The following is a 24,993-nucleotide window of genomic DNA, read 5'->3' on the forward strand; positions in this document are numbered from 1 at the left end:
TTGTTTAACCGCATTCCATTACACCCAAGTACTCCGGCGACAATTTGCTACTACTTAGGCTAGAGATAAAACTGTGGAGGGGGAGTACTGCCATAATTCTATGCATGTATTTTCTTATCTTCCTTGATACATTATTGTAAATGGCTGCTTGCAAGTGTTACTTTCAACATTCTATCCATATATATTGTATTCTTATTTGATGCAAATTGTACGTGGCAGTTTGCAAGTGCTACTTTCCGCCTGCATTATTGTCAATGGCTGCTTGCAAGTGCTGCATTCATAATTCTAGTCATGAATTTTATATTCTTTACTAGTACAAGCTGTAAATGGCTGCTAGCAAGTACTTAGATCTACTTTCCTTCTGAGTCATTTTATCTTGCAACAATTTGTTAACTACTGAACTGAATCTTTAGTTTGTCGTATGGCAAATGATATGTCAGTGATTACAAGTTTTAATATTCTAATTATAAATTTGCATTATCACAAGTTACACAGAGTGCACCTTCTAAACTCATAATGTAGCATCAAGCACGTTGCAAGTTAGCATCAGGTTAGCATAAAATAATGCCTCATTATGACAACAGATGGCGCTGTGACATGTCTATTTGTTACAATACGAATGCTCCCCTGACCTAGCAACAAGAGGGTTCGAATTATTTTACCGCATTACAGTCAGCTGATTTCTCAGTCTTAACATTCGGAAGAGAGGTGGCCTGCAAGAAGCACAAAACAAATTAAATGTATCAAATTGATTACAATTAGAGGTATTTACACAATATTATATTTCCGCTTACCCTTCCCACCCCATTTTTATTTGGACATTTTGTGGGTATAATTTACCGTTACGGTGGCAGAATAGGGTAGCAGCTTACAAGCAAGGTTTAAGGTCATAATTTGTTTATATATTCTCATTCAAAATGTTATCAATTTAGAGTATGTTTTTTATTTTAGAGTTCAGTGCAAATTCTGCTTTTCGTATCAGTAAAGACCTCATATGGGTTGAGCGAATTGCAGATAAATACACAACAAGGCAATGTCTTTCTTGTTTATTCACGAAAGAGAGAGAGAGAGAGAGAGAGAGAGCGCACATTACAGAGATGAAGATTATTATTATTAATAATTCTATATGTAAGGTAAATATTCAAATTATGCAGAATTCGTATACAATATGCAATAACCAGCAATTATTAACACTATTAGTCATTATAAGTATCACATATCTCCAATTTCATTTTAAATCTATATTGTTGTTGTTTTCGAGTTCAATGCCGTTTTGAGCACAGTATAAATGGTGGAGGAAGAACCCGGGAAAACGCCGGAAAGAACCACCGACCCATAAGAAGCTACTGGCAAGCATTCTCACATACCCACATTGGCCGAATCCTAGACTCGAAAACATGCAGACAGAGGTGAGATGGCAGTGATCCATAACGGTGAACGTTTTAGACCACTCGGCCACTCGGGCCCCCCACATGATTTGAAACAAGGACATCACATACAAAGTATATACTGTAGCATAGCTATATGCTACAAAATGTGAACTGATTTCATTATATAAGAAAATAAATTCAAACAGTATGGAATATATTTTCTAAATCTAAATCTAAAGAACATTTCCATACAAGTATGAGATGCTTTATTTCCATATATATATATATATATATATATATATATATATATATATATATATATATATATATATATATATATATATATATATATATAAAACTAGAAATTCACAGTCTAGCCCATACAACTCCTCAAGCCGGTAATTTTGGTGTCAATAAGACTTATCACAAGATCCTGAGTCAATTTTATTTGCCGAAAATTAAAAGTGATGTTTATAAGTCTCATAGATCTTGTCACACTTGTCAAATTGTAGGAAAGCCCAATCAGAAGATATCTAAGGCACATCTGCAACCTATTCCTGCATTTGACCATTTGACAAGCCATTTAGCAGAAGAAGGGTAGATTGTCGGTTCTTTACCAAATACCAAGTCAAACAACCAATATTTGTTGACCATAATGTGTGCGTCCTCAAGATTTCCTTTGAAGAATATTAAAGCATCAATTGTTCTAAAAGTTTAGGCAATGTTTTTAACACTTGTTTGCCACCCCAAATCTGTCCAGCAATTTTGTGTTTGATTATTTCCAACAACTTATGCATGAATTAGACTGCCAACAGTTAAAATGTTCTGCCTATCACCCTGAAAGTCATGGAGCTAGCACAAGACTGTCGGAAAACGCTCTCACCTACCCATGATATATGTAGGCAATTAAATAAAATCAAACCAAATAAAAAGATAGTGATCAGTAAAATTCTACTCTGTATAATTATCGAGTAAAATCAACTGAGTTTTTTTTACTCTTGTTGATACTTGCTGAAGGAGACCGCTCCGGTGGTTAGAGCGTCCCCTAGGATGCGGGAGGTCGTCGGTTCGATCCCTGGCCGAGTCATACCAAAGTCTTACAAAATGGTACTAACAGCTGCCTCGCTTGGTACTCAGCATAAGAGGTTAGTGTTAGGACTGGTTGGCCTGGTGTCAGGATAATGTGATTGGGTGGGACATCATGCTACGTTGACACACTGCAGACATCGTAGCGATTTGACTGAAAAAATGTTAAAGCTACGTTAAAAATCCAAATCACACACACACACACACACATGCCGAAAGAAAGACCCGAAGACTGTCCCAAATCACTCTCATCAACACAGGATAAATAAGCAGTTTTGGTGCATTGTCTCTCTCTCTCTCTTTCTTTCTTTCTCCCTCTCTCTCTCTCTCTCTGTTTGATCATAGATAATTCACTGAACTACTTTTATATTGCAAAGAGCAGCAAACTTAGTAAGACGGAATCATGTGTCACTACATTCATATTTCAAAAATTCCTTTAAAGGTTTTTTGTAATCATTAATGTTTTCAAAGAGCTGCTGAATAGTTATAACATCAGGGAACTATATTTATATTTTTACAATTCTTTAACCAATTTATTATTTTTAATTGGTTTGATAATGGCAAAAATTACAATAAATAAAAGTAAAATCTCCTGTAACATTATGTATTTTGTCTCTGATTAATTCCACTATTAGAGACAAAAATCTTAAAGGATACAAACCAGTTTTAAGGCTGTTTGTTTGTCTTGTATTTGCTTGAAAATACATTTAAATGTTATGGCTCTGTACATTAACAATGCAAATGAATTATTGGAAAATAATTGTACACTAAATTTAATACTTCTAGTCGCAAGTAAACATTTGTTATCATGATACGAACATGATTTCCCACAGTTTGAATAATGCTTAATTTTTTTAATGTCATTTTACCTATAAACTTTATTTTAAATGTGCAATTGATGTTGCTCTGAAATATATTATTTTCGCCCTAGCTTATGTACAATAGTATCACAGAAAAAGATAGACGTAGGTGAGGTACGTCAAAATGGGTGACGTACAATACGATCTTTACAATCAAGGTCGTCTTATGAAAGTTGGTTAAGAAGAGTACGAGGGAATATATCATTGTCATTTCTGATCTTTACTTTGCTAAAATAAATCATGTTTCCAAAGCAATGATATATCACTAAGAAGTATATTTCTTAAACGGTGAAAGTAAATACTTAAGTGCGTCAAAACTGGGGTTGAAGAAGATGGACTTCCCAGCTGCTGTGCATGCGTTTTTGTTTTCGTAAGGTGCTGTAAATCACTTAGAGAGAAAGCACATGGTTTTAGAGAACGATTAAACCTTCGTTGCTAACGTACACCTTAAAAAGGGAGACTGAAAGAGTTACAATGTTTATCGACACAAAATGAATGCCGTAAAACTCCATGGGGAGCATTAATTATTCCTGATAAAGGAAAAACTTTAGAAATTTTGAAGCGCCGTCTGTTGTTATAATGTCATGCTAATCTTTACGAGTTGGACAACAAAGACCATACTGATCAAAATTAGTATTTACATTGTTGCAAGGCCAAATCTGTATGAAAACAGCAGTTGGAATGATGTAATTGTAATATGGCAGGTTTATAAACAGAATATACAACACTTGTAATAACTGACATAGCGTTTGCCATACGACAAACTACAGAATCAATTCAATAGTTTGCAAACTGCAAGATACAATTAAGGAAGCAAAGTAGACCTAAGCACTTGCAAGCAGCCATTTACAGATTGCACTAATGAAGAATAGAAAAGTCATGACAAGAATTATGAATGTAGCACTTGCGAGCAGCCATTGACAATAATGCAGGCCGAAAGTAGCACTTGCAAAACTGCCACGTACAATTTGCATCAATGAAGAATACAATTTACATGGATAGAATTATGAAAGTAGCACGTGCAAGCAGCCATTTACAATAATGCATCAAGGAAGATTAGAAAATACACGCATACAATTATGGCGGCAATCCCCCTCCATATAAAACGTGTGAAGAATCAGGTTTGTACATTGCACATCTTGTTTTGAAATAAAATTTTGTGTCGAAAATAAGATATTTTCCAATATACGGGTTTTCAGTAACACGCCGATCTACATCTTCGGCTAATGTGAGCTCTTTTTTGGGTAGAAGCAAAATATATCTTTCACAATTTAGTTTTCAAATCTGACATATTTTTGATTTTTGCTATATCTCTATAATTAACGTTTGAATTGCAATTCACAAGATCAGATGTGAGATGAATCTTATTGGTGTAAATTGTCTCCTTGCAACCTGATGTCTCTTATTTATGATAGAATTTGATCCTCAGATATAATTTTTTTTACTATTATATAAAAATGTGATCCACACATGGCGTATACTTTCCGGATGTAAACAATGTTTCAACAGTAGGCTATCACGTCTATGCTCTCTAAATCAGTGATAAATTTCCACTGATTAATCAAAAGTTACTTAAGAAAATAACAATAAAAAATAGTAACAATCCCCGTTTTCAAAGTGAATTGGGCATGGTACAGAGTTTCATCGAAATCCTCTATGCTTTCCAGTTTAGCGCTCTCTGTGTCTCTTTCACTCTTTCTCTCATGCATAATACGGGGAAATCTGTGAAGTGAGATAGAAAAGAAAAGAGTTTGAGCTACACCAAGCAAACTACAAGAACTTCGGTCGTCGTGACGGTGTGTGTACTCTTTCCTAGCTATTTAAATGCAGTTTTCACAATACAAATTATACAAAGCTGTAATAGCCTGCTGAGATAGTGCAATACATTTCTTGGTTAGGAGGCACACATATGCATGTACTGTAATCTGATTAATGCTTTGTTCGTGTGTCCTTTTTATGAAACAAATAATAATGTTCTAAAAGCAGATAATTAAATATTACCCCCACCTCCTTACTGTGTTAGTTGGTAAGACAGCAGACTAATCTACCAAAAAAGAAAATATCCACAATAATGTGTTTGTAGCGCTCTCTGGATCCTCGCAGGAAGATACGGGCGAAAAAAGGTGAAAAGGAAGCGTAGCGGATTTTGGCCTGTGTCATGGAATGATGTCACTGGAATGATGGTATAATTTACAGCCAAACGTGCCGACTGAAAGAGGAAAAATAGAAATGGAGAATAGAATCAATTTTATTGTCTAGAATAATGTTGATTAAATCGTAAAAATGACTTAAATGAACTGGAAAATACTTAAATGTTTGAGTTACCTCTTGTTGTTTTCTCATTTCTCTTAGCTTATAATTCCCACTCTCTTCAATGTACTCGCTGGTAAGTGATTGGCTGTGCGTTCAGAGTTCAAGAAGAAAACAATAATGTGTTTGTAGCGTTCTTCATTTCATTCAAGCCTTCTTTTGTGTTTAAATCATACACGTGTTTTATAGTTATTTAATTAATATGATTGTAAATAGCAGCTTATAAAAAGGGAAAATAAGCAACTTATCAATTTGCATGGAGGATGTGAATAGCCGTAAAAGATAAAGAACTACATTTTGTAGCGGACACAGTTCGCAGGGATGTGAAGAGTTCATTCACACCGCCAATGCACATTTGTCTGTAGTCAGTCTTAACTCCGCTGGAAATGCAAGTATATGTATTAGTATATGATATAAATATTTAAAAAATACGTATAACATGAACGCTGTATCTTTAATATACCACTCGTTGTATACAATTTTCATTAAAGTTAAACTTGGCAAGCCTCGTTTTCCTTACATCTCATGACAACAACAAAAACCAACGCACATATACATACATACATACATACATACATACATACATACATACATACATACATACATACATACATACATACACGACGGATCAATCAATAGATACTGGACTGTTCTCACAAATTTGTCAATCAACAGATGCTGGACATTTCTCACCATTTTTTATAAAACACTAAGCTCCATTTATTTGACCTGACGCGGCTGATATATAACATGTTACCCGCACCTTCTAACCCCAAAAGATCGGTTCGTAAACTCGGCCTTGAAGTTATCTTACTGAGATTGGTGTAATCTTCATATTGTTTGTTTTAGATTTGCGAATCAATGGAATAACAACGATGATGAAGACAAACAAAAGAATATGAAATCTTCGTTATTTTTTATAGCTGATTTTGCTGCCGGCATTTGTTCATCGCTTTCAAACCGAATTAGGCGGTGCAATTACGATATTCATTGTAATGTATATTCCATCAATGTTGATCAATTATTAGATTTTTAGAATAAATAAATAAATAAATAAATAAATAAAAAATACGATTGAATTAGGAAAGTTTGGCAGTTTGTTATATTGCATGATGATATCTCTTGAAGAAGCTGCTCCGTTCTATATAGCTGAAGCTGTTGCTCTCTTCGCTGTCTCAGTGTATATTTTTCACATCAGAAGCCTTTAAAACATTTTTTGCTGCCAATGATTTATTCAGCAATAACAGTAACACTGAGGTCGAATAATTCAGTCATTAAGTTTCTGCTTACTGCATGGACAACGTCACATGCAAAGGACAAATCTTGTCTAGAGACAGAAATATTACGAACATCGCACCCATCGAGGCCACTGTTACGGTATTATCACACGATAGCCGAGTGCGTCTGTCATAAATGTCCATTCCTACCCATTATCGCCATTTACCCCGCGCACCTGCTTAATGAAGGATATCGTCCTAAAAGTGTGGCTTGAACCAGCATTTACCCAGACGATGTTTTGTTTGATCTGCCTGCTACTGCCTTACTTCTGCACATGTGCAGCAGATCCAATCAAATTTAAAGACTGCGGTACGTATTTCACTCGCTTGTTTATTGTTTGTGGAAAAAATTGCTAATTGAACCAATTTTAAATGGAGATTTAGTATTTGGGGTTACAAGAAAAATTATTTAACAATTGTAGATGCTGTACGCAAATTTTTAAAATGTGATAATGCGGATTATATTTGATATTTTATTAAAGCTAGGAATCGAATACAAACGATGTTTGACGATTAATATATGTTTTTACTTGCTTACCATTATAAACATTCACTAAAAGCTTCCAAATTCATGTAAAGATACAATACATATTTGAGTACATCAGCTTCATTACCTTTTCATATAGATTTGCTTGAAATAAGGAACTCTCTTTATCATTTCGTTGGTCGGGCAAGATTTCCTTTCATCATTTAAATTTTCTTACCTTATTGTTCTTAAGGAAGAATTTTGCCTCTATTTAGACAACATATTCAATAATACCCAAGCTAACCGGATATAGGCATCATACTTTTTGCCACATTTTGAATAAGCAGTGTTACTGTCATAATTACAGGAATTACGACAAGATCCGCTACTAATTAGGCACTAAATGTATCGTTTCTTTTCTTTAAATATATATTTTAGCTCGCACATAATTTGAATGATCGGGTCTATAAATATGTAGGTCAATTGATTCACATTCCAATACAGATGACACGGATTTTGTGCGTATCTTCCCGCCTTAGATTAATGTTCATACTTTAGCTAATTTGATTCTGTTGTCAATTTTTATTTATTTATTTATTTATCTTGCAGATTTCCCTTGTCAATCGAACGTGTAAATAGTTCAGGACTCAGTTGCCTCAACATAAATCTTGCCTTAGGTCTAGACTTAAGACATGTGATTTGGACAATTTTAAGCTGGACTTAAGTTTCAGCCAATCAGACTACTGATTTCTAGGCTTCAGTTTAAGTCCAGAGTTAAGTTCTGTTTTGAAATTCATGCTCGATTGTTCCTCGACTTTCTCTTACGTGCTTGTTTTGTATATTTGCAAGTTGTCTTCCCATGACGAAGAGCTTGATTAACACGAAACGTTGGGAAACTGTTTTGTAACTACGCTATTGCCAAGTTGTGTGTGTGTGTGTGTGTGTGTGTGTTCAGAACATTGAAAATATTAAATACATCTAATGTAGACTTTTATTGATGAAAAAGAGGCTTCTTAAAATAACTTAATAATCACTTAACTCACATCGCTACTAATTGGAGAAAACATGGTTTTCCGCAGTGCTGACATACTTGACTGATGATTATGACTAAATGTTTGAAGCAAAACTTTCCCGTTACCGATTTATATTTTTGGCATAACCGACAGACAGACATGTACATAGACACATACAGTTAGATAAGCAGACTGATATATAGATGGATAGATAGATGTGCTTATTTGAATGATGTCCGGAGGCAGTATACTTGTTGATACATAGAAAATATCTATATTGTATAGGAGGTGTAAGGGAGTGGAAAGATTGTATTGTCACGAGTGGCGAAGCTGCGAATGACAGAATAAAAAGTTTTCATTTCACGAGTGAAATATTTCCTTATGTCTACTCACAGACGTACATTTTATTTGTATCATATATTTTAATGGTAAAATACTTCAGTTGGCATGGATTTGTTTATCCATTATGTGTCAGGGCGACTAACGGCTGCATTACTACACCGATACAAGTTCTGAAATTTTACGATAAATTTACGGGAGCGACTTTTTACAAATTTAGACTGTACATAACATGCTTCACATTATGTTTTTGTGTGAAAAGGGTGATATTTTGTTTTTGCTAGCTCATTTCTTGAAAGGGGTGATATTTTGTTTTTGACTGCACATTTCTAGAAAAGGGTGATATTTTGTTTTTGCTAGTACATTACTTGAAAAGACCGAACGCTCCATTAGATTTCAGAATGTAACATCATCAAACAACATATTTTAATGCTTGTTAGTTTGCGTATAAGGATTCGGCTGTAATGTTTGTTAATATTTGCATTCCGGTTTGAATTTTGTGTGTTGGTAAGCGTGCAGTATATATTGGTAACAGACGCTACACCCAAGGTTAGATTGTTACTTAATTTCGTTTTGCAATCGACACTTATAAAACAATGTTTGATTTTTCCATCATTTTCAGACATGATTATGATTGTGATGACAATTAAAATCGCTACTTAAACAATTTTAATACTTAATGTAATCACGATTTTATCTATTTAAAAATAAAAGCGTACCACTTTTTGACAGTAATAGGTGCATGCGTTGCATTTATTGAATAGCGACAAGTAATGTTGGTCACACCCTGTCAATTAGCACGCATCATGTGGAAAACAACATTAAAATATATTAAGTGAAGCCTGCTTTATGTTGTTTGGATGCAATTTTAGGCATTCTTCACGGCGCCGTTTCATTGACTGAACAAATGTATTTTAGAGGGACAACAGTCTTGACACAGTTTAAGATCTGTTCATCTTGACGAGAGAGAGAGAGAGAGAGTGAGATAGAGAGAAGAGAGAAGAGAGAGAAGAGAGAGAGGAAGAAGAAGGAGAAGAAAAAGATGAAACAATAGGCATAAATATGGAAATGCAGGTCAGACGTACATACATAAGGGCAGAGATAATTCCTAAATGGAAAAGTACAGTAATGCACAATGTGCCATCGCCCCTGTGGCGATAAAGTGGCATCTGTATATCTGTATCTGTATGTATTGAAATAATACAATTGTCAATTTGCATGGTACATTAATACTGTTCTTTTTAGCACAAGGCATACTTTCCAACAGTTTTCTAGCATGACCTTTTATGTCGTGAAACAATTGAGGTATAGTTACACGAAACCGGGATATTTACACGACACTGGGATATTTACACGAAACCGGGATATTTACAAGACACCGGGACATTTACACGAAACCGGGACATCAAACATATGATGTTGAATTTCTTCTATTAGGAATAGCAGTAACTTGGGGTTAAATTAGTAAGTTCATAGGACGATGAACCGAGTTATTTGATATAATATTTTACTGGGTTCGGTTGTAAGAGAGATAAAACAACGTTCACATTTCGCCCTACCTAGTAAGGAAGATTGCCGATAGTTCCATTTTAGGCAACACTCTTGAGTGTGAAGTGCATAAGAGATAAAAAGAAGCTAAACTTAGCACATCCTTTTCTAATCGGGATATCAACACTCAGTTTATCAGCTGTGTACATCTGTGTTGTGTCTATCTTCAATTCTTTTCAAAGAGTTTAAGTTCTCTTGAAGGGTACTTTTATTCGAGCAAATTAGAAACGTAAAATTTAGCTTCCCTGTTATCTCTGAAAGTACACATGGAAGCTATGGTTTATAATAACAGTACGTTAACCATGCATAGTTTGCACTGACTTCTGTTATTTATATTTTTATGCAGCAGATGTTAACCTTGTAGAGTTTGACTAAGTAAATACATATTTGTTCAACCTGCAGGGCCATACTGTTAAGAAACTGTTAGCAAACTTATCACCGTTCATAAATAAAGGACGAAAATGCTATTATTATTATTATTATTATTGTTATTGTCCAGTGGCTGCTGGACGCTTTAATTGTTTGTGTGCAAAAACTAGAAATTTGTTTTATCTTTCTTTTTAGGTTCGACTGGGACTCTGGATGGTGTAGATATCTCACCATGTCCAACACAACCCTGCTCCTTCAAACATGGCGAAAATGCAACAGTCAAGATCGCATTCAAGCCAGGTACTAGCATGCTAGGAGAATTGATATAAATAACCATTTTAAAGATTTATTTTGTATTAATCGGGAAACATTTGTTTTATATCTTGTGACTCAAGAGTTCAGTGACACGAAATAAAAATGTGTGTAAAGATTAAAGTATGGTTGTTCATAGAGGTATATGTGGGGTAAAAAATAAGATGGCAGCTAATATAGTGAACAATATCATTCAGCCATTTCATAGATGATACGTCAAAATATGTTCTTGCAGTCCCCGCAAATTCGGATTCGAACAAATACATTGTATGGTAAAAAAACCTAGGGTATATTTATTGTTACTTACCTTTCGTTGATAGTTTTGATAGATTGTAGTGCTTAGTTGTTTTATAATAGGGAAGTGGTGTTGTCAATATACTTCGCAGTACGAGTAATTAGAAAATTACTAGGTAGTGGCGTCTTATTGAATTGTACTCATGGGACTTTATGGTTGCATGGATTTGTTTCGTAAGATGGTACCTGAAATTCGTTTGAATATAATAATTTCTTGGTATGTTCTCACCTATAAATGTTTGGTAATCAAAGAGAGGAGAAAATATGCTTATTAAGTGTTTGGATCCTGTTTAGTGGTATTAAATGTCGATCTATGGCTTACATGCAAATCATACCTTGTGAAGTAAGAAAAAACAAACAAGTCTGCAATTATAGTCTCGTGAATGTATGTTCCTTACTTTGAACACAGGAAACTTATTTGTGGCATTAGCCCTTCAGTGACAATAACTGTTGTCCTGAGGTAATTGGAAACGTGAGGTAAAGAACGACCTCAAGACAAACTCACACAGTGTAATGGCCAATATTGTTTTGTTTATTTGTTTTGCGCTTGGTCTTGATGTGAACTTATGAATTAGCTTATTATTATTATTATTATTATTATTGGCTAGGTGTCGCTCTTGACAACACTCTCTCATGACATCAACACGTCATGAAAATGGATGCATATCTGTTGTAATTCTCTTCTATCTTGCTCGTCTCAATATCTACTGCACAAACTTTGAAAAGGTCAAAAAGTCTTTAGAATACTAATAACTGAGCTATCATCTACTCTCTCCTGTGTACTCTCCAATGGCCACACAATCGCTGCAGAACCAAACACAAAATATGTTCTTAAAATGCTATATTTCGTTGACTGACTCCAGCTTAGACCAACAAGTAGGTCTCCACTTTTTTTCTTTCTGACAGCGGAGACCAACGTTGTCGGGCCGTATTCCATACTGAAGTTTTACAATGCGTTAACCTCCCCATCAGTTCTTACTTATCGGACGCTCGCCAGTAATTATTAAGTAGTAATTATTTCAAAGAATGGTTTACGTCATATAACTTTCTTTTAGCAAATCATGTTTGGTCTCCAAACTTTAATTAAATTAAAAGAATGGTAAAATTGGAGTTCTAACATAAGTTTGTACAAGTCTAGCATTTGTTGCAGTTTTATAATCGCTTGTCGTATAGGCGCGTCCAGTCGTATTATGTGTCATATGCAACAAACTTGAGCTTGTTTTCTGGTTCATAAAACAATTTTTAACAGCTATTTTCTCTTATGTGAAAAGAGAACGTCTACTAAATCCAGTGAACGAACGAATACTATACTTAACGATCTATGGTAAATGAAGCGATTACTAGCTATATCTTATTAAAAACGCTATTCCATGAGTTTTCGGTCTTCTTGCAGCATCCACAGCTCAGACCCTGAATGCGGAGGTGTTTGGTATAATAGGTGGCGTTCCGATATCGTTTCCGCTTCCAAATCCGGATGGTTGCAAGGAATCCGGAATTGTTTGTCCTGTTCAAAGTGGTAGCTCCCAAATATACCAGAACACTCTCAGTGTTTTGCCACAGTATCCTGATGTAAGTACTTTTGATTCTAAACGATGAATTACAAATGCAAAGGACATGGAAAATACATTTTTGATCGAACGATCGAATACCCGGATATGTGACTCGTGAGATTATTTATTCATACCCTGGTTACAATAAACAGTTAAAATAACAATAAATGTTATATTTAAAACATTTTATCTCATATGACTTTAGAATATTATTTACAAGAGCTTTAAAAATTAAGTATAGTAGTGGTAGAGTATTTATAGATTACTTTAAATAGTACGAGTGGCGATGCTTTCCTCCATTAAATCTGAAATCAGCCACTGGGAAGAATCTAGGTTCATTAACATTGTTGGGATACTGGCGAATCTTTCAGATGCCGTTTATTGAGGCAGCCGTATTCCTTTTGATGCTTTGAGTAAATTTTCACATGTGTTGAATTTTCCTTAGATATTCTAAGTTCAAAAGTTTGTCGAAAGAGCAAAAGGATTGAGTTCGATGACAAAACCCGAAAGAACGAAGGTTGTATGAATGCTTGCTCTAGTAGATGAATGAAATATAACAAAACATATTAACGATCAATTACAACGTAAATAAATTATGTACGAATTATATGCTGTCTAAAATTACGCAAGAACAAACACCTGTACTCAGTCGACACGTATGCCTCCAATGTCTATGGTGGTGAAGGCTCTTGGAACTGCCAGATCCTGCAAAAATTGACTAGATTGTACACCCTACGTTTTAGTTTTGCGTTTCATTCAAGACTGCACTATTGGAAAATCTGGGTATAGAACAAATACAGCGCTCATAAATCTTGCAAAAGACATAATATGTATAAGATCAGCACATGAAATTCACGGAAAACTTGCAAAAAGGCAAATATTTACCACAGTTTCCACTTGTTTACGACTGTTACTAGAATGATGTATCCTTGTTTTGTCTTTTAACCAATACACTTCCATCACTTTGAACAAAACGATGTAATGACCAGTGCCAGCAGTTCACATAAGGTCCACACTTGAAATTCAAAAAAATTATTCTTTGGTAGAAAACACGTACAAAAAATGGAATGCTACGAGATTGAGAAATGTTTCGATTGTCATGTATATTTTAAGTTTAATAAATAAAATGTGTCGATTGTCATTTATATTTAAGTGTAATAAATAAAATGTGTCGATTGTCATTTATATTTTAAGTTTAATAAATAAAATGTGTGCAGCAGAAACTGTATGCACTACAGTTGAGGAACTTTGTGATTAAAAAGCCCAGGCCATGCCCCAAAAGCCCAGACCATGCCCAAAAAGCCCAGACCATGCCAAAAAGCCCAGACCATGTCCCAAAAGCCCGGACCATTCCCATTTCATTTATTTTCATGCTATATCTGTTTCGTTTTATTTTCCTTTTCATGATTGACCTTTCTTTGATTTGAGTTTTATACTTCAGATCTCCCACTGGGCTTCACAAAATAAACAAATTCAACGCATTGAACGGAAAGAGAAAACCTTATTTTTTTGACATCGTTCAGAAATATGTCATCATATACTAATCTCTCTTGTACATAACAACTGCACAAAAACGAATAACAATCGTGAAATATGAAATTCGCAATCGGACTCTAACACATTTAATGACACTCAAACACACAGTCATAATAACCAGATGATGTAAGGCTACTGGGTCGCTCATAGACTTAAAATTGAAAGTTCACGTGACTAGTTGAAATTCAAAATGGCGATAGTATTGGAGTTAAATATGCGATGGGCATTTTTTTATAACACGGTGGCGTTCATATATCTAGTATGTTCAATATGTCTGACATTATACTGAGAATAAAGGTCGTGCTAAATTCCGTGCCTACAACGCAATATAGAGAAGCCAAACTATAAATTAAACCCATCATATTTCACTGAATGGTCGAGGCTCAAAGTTAAACTAAATTAAGCACAGACTACAACAACCTGGAGTATTTTGTTGAATTGCGGAGACCAAATCCCAAAATTAATACGAAATTCAGCTAAGGAAAGAAAAAGAACAGGAATATTTAAATTGGCTGATAATAATAGTATTACTAAATTCCAAAACCTATACGAAATTTAGCGCGCATACAAAAATATCCATATACTTTATTAAAATGAACCGTATTGATACAAAAGTAATTATAACATTCGAACGTGAATGGTTTTAGTCTCTGGAGAGTGTAAAAATGTAAAAATTTAATATGTGTAGCAACTGCATAAAAACATGAAACATTGGACATTTTGCAAATATTAATAATTAAAGATTTCATCAAAATTAAAAAAATTGCAATATAAATTTAAGAAACGAGCAACACCTTTAAAATGAAGACAACAAAACAAAATGCTTAAATAACTACCGCAAATTTGAATAAGCTTTTAAAACGGTCAGCAATACATTCAAAAGTTATTTGATGCAGTCTTAATAAAATTGTAAAATTTATATATACACATACAGATCACTCACCTATCTCACTTCTGTCCGCGTGAGTTCAAGTCTAGCTTTGACGAACGTGTGGGAAAGCTTATCAGTACCGCCGTAGCTTTCAGTGGGTCGGTGTTTTTCCTGGTGTATTCCTGGGTTCTTTCTTCCTCCACCAAATATACTGGCTGTCATGTATATCCTACCATGTGCTGAAGAGTGGCGTTTAACCCACAAGACCAAGACACACAAATAATATTAAGATACATCGCGATGTATGTATGTATGTATGTATGTATGTATGTATGTATGTATGTATGTATGTATGTATGTATTTATGTATCTATGTATCTATGTATGTATGTATGTAGATTATAAAATAAACAACACCAACACGTACAATCTGTGACCGGTTTCGCTTTATTCCTTTAACGAAAAATTGACATGGAGATATGCGTATACAGCAGAGAATAATGGTATTTTAATACATAAAAATACATAAAATTCGATTTTAAAGGCATATATATCTCTACTGATAATTATCTCTAAAATTTATGAATAAACAGATATAAACAGTTTTATTAATATTTTTATTTTTATGATGTATAATACGCATTAAAAAATATAAAAAATATAAATAAAATAAAATAAATAAATAAATATAACCCAAAAAATCAAAATAAAAATTAATAATATATTTTATTATATGCTCATTTTGTCTCCGTTAACAAAATGAGCATATATTTAAGCATAAAGAATCGTTCTGTATTTTACGATATTGCACACCTTCATATTGCATTCACGTGCATAATGTAAACAAACAACGGACACAGACACCAGCACTTTTGATTTGTAAACAAATCATGTACACTCGCGTAGTAGGCGCTTTGCGTTTTGGTTGATGAAATTTGTTTCTGAATGAAGTAAAGCAAATGTTTTGTGGAGTGCCACATACCATGTGCTTTGGAACATTCCGCGCTAACTTTTTTGTTACAATGTTTCGGATTTAGGATAGCTATACAGTAGACGCCAGAAAAGGTCCTTACAAATAACATGCAAGTGACAAGGCATAAACTGTCTTCTTTAGCTGGTAATACGAATAGCAACAACAACAAAAAAATACTTACAGTTTTACATACTGAATTTCCTCAAAATGTACTTTCTTAGTTCTGCAAATCTGAACTATATGAGCCATGTCATAGGTTCTCAATCTTGATTACACATTTCGAAATTGTACTGTAATTTCAAATATAAGTGCAGTTACATTCTCCTTACTGCACTCAAAATGAAATAAGCATTAAATTCCACAGCGTCTTTTTAATAATTGCCATTGAAAGACTTCATATTTTTCCAACATTATGATTTCAAACATTCAATGACAGAAACAGAAACACATCTGCATATGTCAACGCGCTTCTCCCTCGCTTCTACAATCCGATGTATTTCATGTGGAATTGTCACATATAAACCCAATCCATAATCACGAAATTTCGTAGAATCGACAAAAAATACCAAAATATATCCATTCTAGATCAAATGGAAAACCTGTTACAATGCGCATTCATTCACAATATGACTCCAGATTTCAATTTTAAGTAGACAAAAACGCCATTTTCTTTCGAAGTTGATGTCTAGCGCGCGACTAAGTTCAAATTTATCTGGGCGGAATTATGTGCGCATTCACAATGTCGTTTTGTAATGATGAATCTGCGTGTGTGCATTTAAAAGGAATAAATTATTTTAAATATTTATGGCGTGAAAATGTTAATAGAAACAAATAACGTAAACTGTGATTTATCTACATGTGATATCTACACTAAAAAAATTACTTTTATCTGCTTCATTCTTTCTTCCATTCAGTTTTTCCTGAATGGTCATAATTACACAGACATACGCGCTCAATATTCTAATTGCTAGAAATATTACACACTGAAGTAACATTAAATATTCAAGTATGACACAATGCAGTGGTCTTGCCAATCATTTAGCAATAGAAAATTTTCGTTTGCTTCTTAGAGACGGTGTGTTTTGCAGGAAGGGGTGATTTTGATACGAATTTTTCAATTGGCGGCATGGTTTGTTTCTTTAATTACGGAGTTAAAGAGGTTACAGGATATGCATGACAGAAGCAAATATATTGTCTCTTGTGATCGAATTATATTGTATACAGGAATGAGGTGGTTTTAGACAAGAATTTAGCAGGTAATGTATTATTGTACTTGTACTTGATTTAATAGGACCAATAAATCATGGTCCTAATTCGTGCAGTTAGAAGACTTAAAAAATTACATAAGTCATATCATGACTTGTTGACCTTCTATTTTTCATAACTCCAGTAAAAATAATTGTGACAATTTAGTCTCTGACTTCTTATCCTACACCTGTTTCATAACTGTACAAATCAGAATTTGGACTTTTGTCCTTTAACCTTCAGTCCTACAATCAGGTATCTAAGTCACTATCTCCTCTCTCCCATTCATTACACCACTGCAGTAATTCAGTGTGTGTGTGGGTGGTGGTGCATTTTAAAATACTTTAAAGTCTTCTCTTGTCAGGTCAGCTTAAACTGCGTCATTCGCAGGTTTAATGTGTTATGTGCGCTTCATCCGAAAGACAATAACTGACTGATGATCGTAATATCTGGAATATGTGTCAAACTATTCATTTCACAAAGTTTGTTTAATTTTGTTTTATTATCCTAAAGCAGCTTTTATGATCGTTCAGTGATTCTACTCTTTTTTAAAAAAAGTAATTGATCATGTGTAAAGTTTAAGGACCGGACTCGATCTGGTCCACTAAAATGGGAATAACTGAGAAGAAGACTTAATCGGCATTGCCCAGGGATTATATTTTATTAACTTTCTGATCATGCTAATCGTTTGTAATTTGGAATTACTTTTATCCGTTTTACTTTAAAACATCACCTATCTGCGCACATAAGCTTTTCTGTTGACACGACTGCTTGAGATAATTGCTGGTATTCAGGATCAACGCGTATGAAATAATCATCTTTCAGGCAAACCACAGAGGTGAATCAATACGTTAATGGCGGACGGTCACGTGATACGAATATGGCCGCGGCCATGGAAACAAAAATAGAAAGGTCTTTCGAAGTGCCTATAATATACAAAATGAAATATTTGATAGATATGTGAAAGAAAGTTGTTAAGATGGAAAAAAAGATACTTTTTTTTAAAGATTTTGTGTAGCTCTCAATCATACACGTATTAAGGGGAGGGTGCCTTTTGAAATGTACTATACGGATATTGAGGAGGAGTAAATCCCAGATGAAGTACAAATGTATTCTGTATTATGTCATATCACAAACAAACTAGTCATTAAAACTGCGGCGGAGAAATTTGTGTCGTATATATTCTCTTGTACTTAAATATTATCTTCTTTGTATAGTTTTATATTCTTCGAATTTATTTATTTAATCTACTGAATTGACGTTTTTTTTAAAATAATGATTCTTTCGATTATTCGATACTAGATTCCTACCTTTCTCTACTCGATACTGGCTACCAGAATGTTAGTAAGCCTTGGCAACGCACGCAAGTGTTCAACTGGGTACTCAAAGACACGCTGCTGTTTCATATAATGCAACTGATGTATGCCGTAGGAATTTATGCATAATAAAACAAATATGCATATATTAATATTTAAAAATAATAAATATCATTAATATTGTTGACATTCATTAAATCTTAGGATCATAACATGTTCCTGCAACATTCATAAATGCAAATGCTTTGTATCCCAATTTGTGACCTGGAGTGAGAAGGCACAGACAAACGAAAATTAAAAAAATAAACCATGGAATAGTACTTTGGCATGATTCACTGATATGAAGGTCCAGGTATTTAATTCATCATTTAGAGAAACTAATATTTTACGTACTTTTATAATCATTTATTTATAAAGTTTGGCACGTGCAACATTATGGGCGAGAAAGTAAAGACAACTTACAATAACAAAAACCTTAAGAATATCTCCATATTGATAAAGAATTAAACGAGCGAAAAATATCTTCTGCAACAACGTCAAAGGTATATTTTATTTTAAAGTTTTAAATATAAGAAGTCTCACATATTGCCACATACATCTTAAAATGTATTTCATTGGGGTAGAGGTAGAGTCACTTTTCATTTTCTAACAAAAACGAAATGCGAAGTTTTCATTAGCTCTCCGGTTAGATATGACAATAATCTTAGGATTTTAGAATGCAGCTTTTACCATCGGTTGACGGTAACTCTCGGTCGTAGTGACTAGTGATGGTGATGCATACAGTTTTATTCGATTGTACCCTCTGTCTGTCTGTCTCGCTCTCTCCTTTAAATTTTTGTCGTTTTTAATTTCTTTTTAGTTTCTTCTTAAAATTTGTAATTTTCTTAGGTAATTAAATTGTATGTATGTGTGTATGTATGTATGTATGTATGTATGTATGTATGTATGTATGTATGTGTATGTATGTATGTATGTATGTATGTATGTATGTATGTATGTTCATTCCATCCATGGCCTTAGGTCTATTCGACAGAACTGGCCCAATCAGGCCCCTCGCTCACAAGGGCCACACGCGTTAGTAATTTTAAAATATATATATAGAGAGAGAAAGTAATTACCAAGCGATGAAAGAAAATTTTAAGTTCAATGTCATATAAAACCCGTTTAAAAGTTTATTTCCAAACGCCATGCTCACCGGCGGCCCCGCGCGTAAATCCGGGTGTGGGGTGTGGGGTGTGTGGATCCAAAATGATCCAAATCGGTTCCCGCTTTTGCTAAGGCCGGTGCTGGTTCCATCCACTGTTGTTTTTTTTTTTTTTATAAATAAGAATGTGCACCAGTTTCGAAATTATAACATTACTTTACTCTCTGCCATTTTAGTACAATAATATGTTTTTAGCCTGCACTAAATTTCGTGTCAGATTCGGAATATTACTGTTAATTTTAGTCTTGGACGGTTTTTTAATAATAATAATAATAATAATAATAATAAAAGCTCTAAGCTCTTTACATTAGACAACACATATAAGATAAAAAAACATATACTGATATGATTACAAAAACAAACACCATGAAATTAGAAAACAAAAAAAAACATGCTGAGAATATTTAAGGTTGGAAACATTTTGTAGGTCTTTAAGTCTGTTCTTGCAGTCGAAATAAGTGAGTTTTGAGAACACTCTTGAATGGGATCACTGTGTCTTTGTGTCTAAGTTCAGTGGGCAATTCATTCCACGTTGCTGGGCCCTGGCATGCAAAAGAACGCTGTCCATATGACTTTGTTTTCATACTTGGAATAATGAGTACACGATTGTCCGAAGAGGAGCTTAAGTATCTTGTTGGTGTGTACACATGGGTGAGGTCGGATAGGTATGTTGGACTAGAGTCCGACAGTGAAACGTAGCACAGAGAACAAATGTTGTGTTTGATTCTGGATCGAATGGATAGCCAGTGTAGGGTACAGAGCAGCGGGGAGGTGTGCTCTGATCGTGGTACTCTAAGTATGATCCGAGCAGCTGTATTTTGAACTTTTTCAAGTTTCTGGAGTAGATATTGAGATGAACCAGACAGAATTGAGTTACAATAGTCCAGTCTTGAAAGTACTAATGAACACACAAGTGTTTTAGTGGCATCAACTGAAAGATATTTGCGAATTGAGCTGATGCGTCTCAAGTCAAGATATGCAGCCTTATATATGTTCATGACATGTTGGTGCAATGTGAGAGTACTGTCCAGAGTAACACCTAGGATTCGTACTGATTGTGTGAATTTAATGTTGGTGTTGCTGATATTTATCGTTTGAGGTAAAGGATGTGAATGAGAAAGTCTTTGTGTTGTGATCAGAATGGCCTAAGTTTTATCATCATTCATATGCAGCTTGTTACATGTCGTCCATGATTTCACATCAGAAATGCACCTCTCTACACCTTGGATGGTAGCATCAACTTCAGTTGCGTGACTAGATTTGTATATTTGGGTGTCATCAGCGTACAATTGGTGAGACACTGGATGATGATCTATGACGCTTGAGAGCAACTGAGTGTATAGAATAAAGAGAACAGGTCCAAGAACAGACCCCTGTGGAACATCACAACATATATCAACTGGGCTGGAGTGTATTCCATTTGCAGATACAATTTGTGTCCTGTTGACCATGTAGGACTTGAACCACAGTAAGGCTGTATCATGAATGCCAAATACATGCTGGAGACGGTGAAGTAATATATCATGGTCTATTGTGTCAAATGCTGCAGACAAATCAAGGAGGGTGAGGACTGTAATGTTTCCGCCATCCAACGCAGACAGAATGTCATTAACTACTTTCAGAAGAGTAGTTTCAGTACTGTGGCAAGGGCGATATGCAGATTGTACATTGCTAAAAAGACTGTTTGAATTCAGATGAGATACAAGCTGGGATAGAACAACCTTTATTAAGATTTTTGATATGAATGGGAGATTAGAAATGGGCGGTACTTCTTTAAATCGTTATGGTTTAGTGTTGGTTTCCTCAGCATTTTTTATTTTAAGTTACTCCCGTGCCAGTTTCGGAATGTTAGTATAACATTTTGACGCGGTCATTTTAATAAAATATTCCGGCTGCTTTTTTGTTGTTACTTTCCGTGCCAGTTTTGGAACTTTTGTATTACTTTTAGTCTCAGTCATTTTATTAAATAGGTGGGTTCTCTTTATTCCACGTGTACGAATCTTAGTTTCAGTCGAATGGGAAGTATTTGGGCTATTTGATCCACCGTTTTTAAAGACAAATCCTCACGCTATTCACAGCTCGTAATCTGTCCGAATATACCGCATCAAGAAGGCTGTTTTTACCCCAGGGTCATATCAACCATACTACTTTGATGTTCCGCATTAATACACGAGCAACTGACTGGATCCTACCATATATTTATTCTCACAAATTTAAATCCCAACAAAAGCAGCAGAAACTAGATAGTGTTTGGAGGCACAAAGGCCCTTGTAACATCGTCAAGTTTGTACTCATTCACAGCAAAATAATTCCTTCCTTTTTTCTTCCACATGTTGAGCAAACTCTTGGCACTACATCCACTTTAAGTAAAAGATCGCAGCACACGCAATCTAAATTGAGTGTGACGCAGTTATGATAGCATACATTTTGCTCCTTGTGATTTTTTACCACCAAATTTTCATTGCTGTAGCAATTTTGTTATCGTATCCAAGAAAGAAAACACTATAAAAAGTTTGCCTTCACTTATATAACTGCATCACAGCCGCCATTTTGAATTTCACCTATTCATGTGAATTTGCCCAATTATTAACTTTATGGATGCGTTATTGGCTTTTTATCATCAGGGTACTAAGGTTGTAATTTTATTGTCTGTGTTGAATTATCATTAAGTCTGTTCGATCCTCAAATAATCCATATTGATCCAATCCAAGACGGCCGCTTAATGTTAACTTCCCTTTGTTCCCAGAGTCATCGAAAATGGTAATTTCCCATGTCTTCGGAGTGACCATTTTTAAAAAAAATTCTCTTAACGTACATAGCGACCCACAATATTAAACTTCATTTTCCCTCAGAATGACCCAAAGGTTAAATCTATTTTGCGCCCATAGTAAAGTCAACCATATGGATGTTTTGAATATTAAATTTCCCATATCCCCGTAATGACATCTTTCCAAATGGCAGCGTAATGTTAAATTCTCCTTGTTCACATAGTGACACACACACACACACACACACACACACACACACACACACATATACATGCATATAAAGATATATATATAATTTGCGCTTACATAACTTTACATGAAACAACAGATGATCTGTTGCTATGGCTTATCGACTTCACCATCCGCAGCAAGTAGAAATAAACTAGTTGAAACATAATAAATTTAAAGGTTTAATTCCTGTAGAAACAGCCATGTAAAGTTTTGCAAGCACAACGGTTTTTGTGTTTTATATGTTTATCTTGTCTATGTTTTGTATTTGCCTTTGAAAAAGACTTATTAAGAGTCGAAAGCGCTCAGGTTAGTTAGATAATAGTTTTGCACTGTTCGTTGTCAGTTTATTGCATTTATTTTGATCAATGTGTGTGTGTGTGTGTGTGTGTGTGTTGTCTGCATGCGTGAATACTGGGATGTAGGAGCAAAATGGACGATACGATTCCATATCATAATATTTTTTGTACTTTATTTCAGATTCGCCTGATTGTCAAGTGGGATTTGAGGGACGAGATGAAAAATTTGATCTTTTGCATAGAGTTCCCGTTAGAAATCATAGATTGATGAATACTAATGGAACAAATGGCAAGAGCTGTCCTTCTCTTGCTCTTCTTTGTGACTCTTTTTGGAGGAAAAGATAAAATCGTACACTTCGTATTATGTTGCAAATGATATGATTCTACTATTATTCGAAATAAAACATATTTAAACTTCAAACACACTCTCCAAATATGATGTATATTTTATGGCATATGTAACGTGTTTTCTTGTGAGCTCGTTACAGTTTTACCCTAATTCAAAGCCACACGTTCCCTACAGAAATCATAAATTAAACACTTCAAAATAGGTTGCAAGTGATATGATTCTACCTCAAACATATTTAAATTTAAAACACACTCTCCAAAGTTGGTGTACATTTATAGCATATTCAAGTTTTTTTTGCGAGATCTTTACAAGTTTTACCCTTTTATCTTAGCGATGGCTTTTTAAATAGTCAAAGCAATAAAACGACCAAAAAAAATTCACAGTTATCAAAACCATTTTTTTTCCTCCAGATGATAGGAGAGGATAATGATCCCAATCTGAATGCTTGCTTTCTGTAACCACTTTGTAACGGACAGCGTGTAACGTCAGAATCTGGAGCGCCCGTAACATACTTTGCTGTGTTAATATATGCGAATCTATTACGCAATTGGCCCAGAGCTACAACCAAACTTAACGAACATTTTCTCGGTATAATATTAAGTACAAATCTCATCTCGTGAGACAATTGACCGAGTGCAGTTAAGCTCTATTTTCACATGTACATTTTAGATGCAAGTTGGTACGGGAGTGATTGGTAAATGCTGTACGTTAGCTATAAACGAAGATAGGAAGTTTAGAAAACCTCGCAAAAATATCTTTATCTAGTTCTCTGAAACTTTGGTTTCGTGTAAAACTGAATTGCCTTTAGTGCAACTATTTTATAATGCTAGAATTGTAGGTAGCCATCTGCATTATAGACTTAAAATTACACACCAGTGTAGCATTACAATATGACGTATTTCGTGTGTGTATCTATGTATGTGTCTGTGAAATGGTTTATTGTGCAGAGTTGGCATTATGTTCCTATTTGTAAGAAACATGCTTGGTCTGCATTTCTCATGCAATATCACATCTTGCATGAAAAATACAAAATTAAAATAGAACTTGTTGGGTTTTTTTGTGCGTCTACACAGGTATTTAATAATTTTCATGTGGTGCTAAACACCAGAAGTACAACACAGTTCAATGTATGCAAAGTTCTTACGAGTGCTATACAATTTTCAAGCAACTTTATGCATCATTTATATGATATATAAAAAACAAACTTCACTTGATGCAAACATGATAATATGTTGTCATTTTTTCCCCAAAAGTTGTCAAAAACTCCTTCCAGACATTAGGGTCAGCGGTTGCTAATGACATAAAACGAATTGCATTAAAATCAAAGTTACAATTTAAACAAAAAAAAAACAAAAAAAAACCAACAAACAGCAAATAAAAGACAAGTATTCATAGATCTATTTATAATAG

At 34.5% G+C, this 24,993-nt stretch overlaps 1 protein-coding gene across 1 annotated transcript; it reads left to right on the forward strand.

Annotated features, from left to right (window-relative positions):
• The first annotated feature begins 7,047 nt into the window (after positions 1-7,047).
• On the forward strand, positions 7,048-24,951 carry LOC149804682 (NPC intracellular cholesterol transporter 2-like). Its single transcript, XM_089942993.1, has 4 exons — positions 7,048-7,213; positions 10,834-10,938; positions 12,638-12,813; positions 23,416-24,951. Exons 1-4 carry the CDS (start codon positions 7,087-7,089, stop codon positions 23,500-23,502), a joined length of 495 nt encoding a protein of 164 aa, XP_089799119.1. The 5' UTR covers positions 7,048-7,086; the 3' UTR covers positions 23,503-24,951.
• The last annotated feature ends 42 nt before the right edge of the window (positions 24,952-24,993 follow it).

Source organism: Sinohyriopsis cumingii, chromosome 2 (assembly GCF_028554795.1).
Source record: "Sinohyriopsis cumingii isolate HCF-2022 chromosome 2, ASM2855479v2, whole genome shotgun sequence".
In the NCBI taxonomy this organism is placed as follows: domain Eukaryota; kingdom Metazoa; phylum Mollusca; class Bivalvia; order Unionida; family Unionidae; genus Sinohyriopsis; species Sinohyriopsis cumingii.

Coding starts and splice junctions, on each gene's coding strand:
- LOC149804682 (XM_089942993.1), top strand. CDS start 7,087: ATGAAGGATATCGTCCTAAAAGTGTGGCTTGAACCAGCATTTACCCAG. Junction 10,939..12,637: donor CAAGATCGCATTCAAGCCAG/GTACTAGCATGC, acceptor GTCTTCTTGCAG/CATCCACAGCTCAGACCCTG. Junction 12,814..23,415: donor TTTTGCCACAGTATCCTGAT/GTAAGTACTTTT, acceptor ACTTTATTTCAG/ATTCGCCTGATTGTCAAGTG.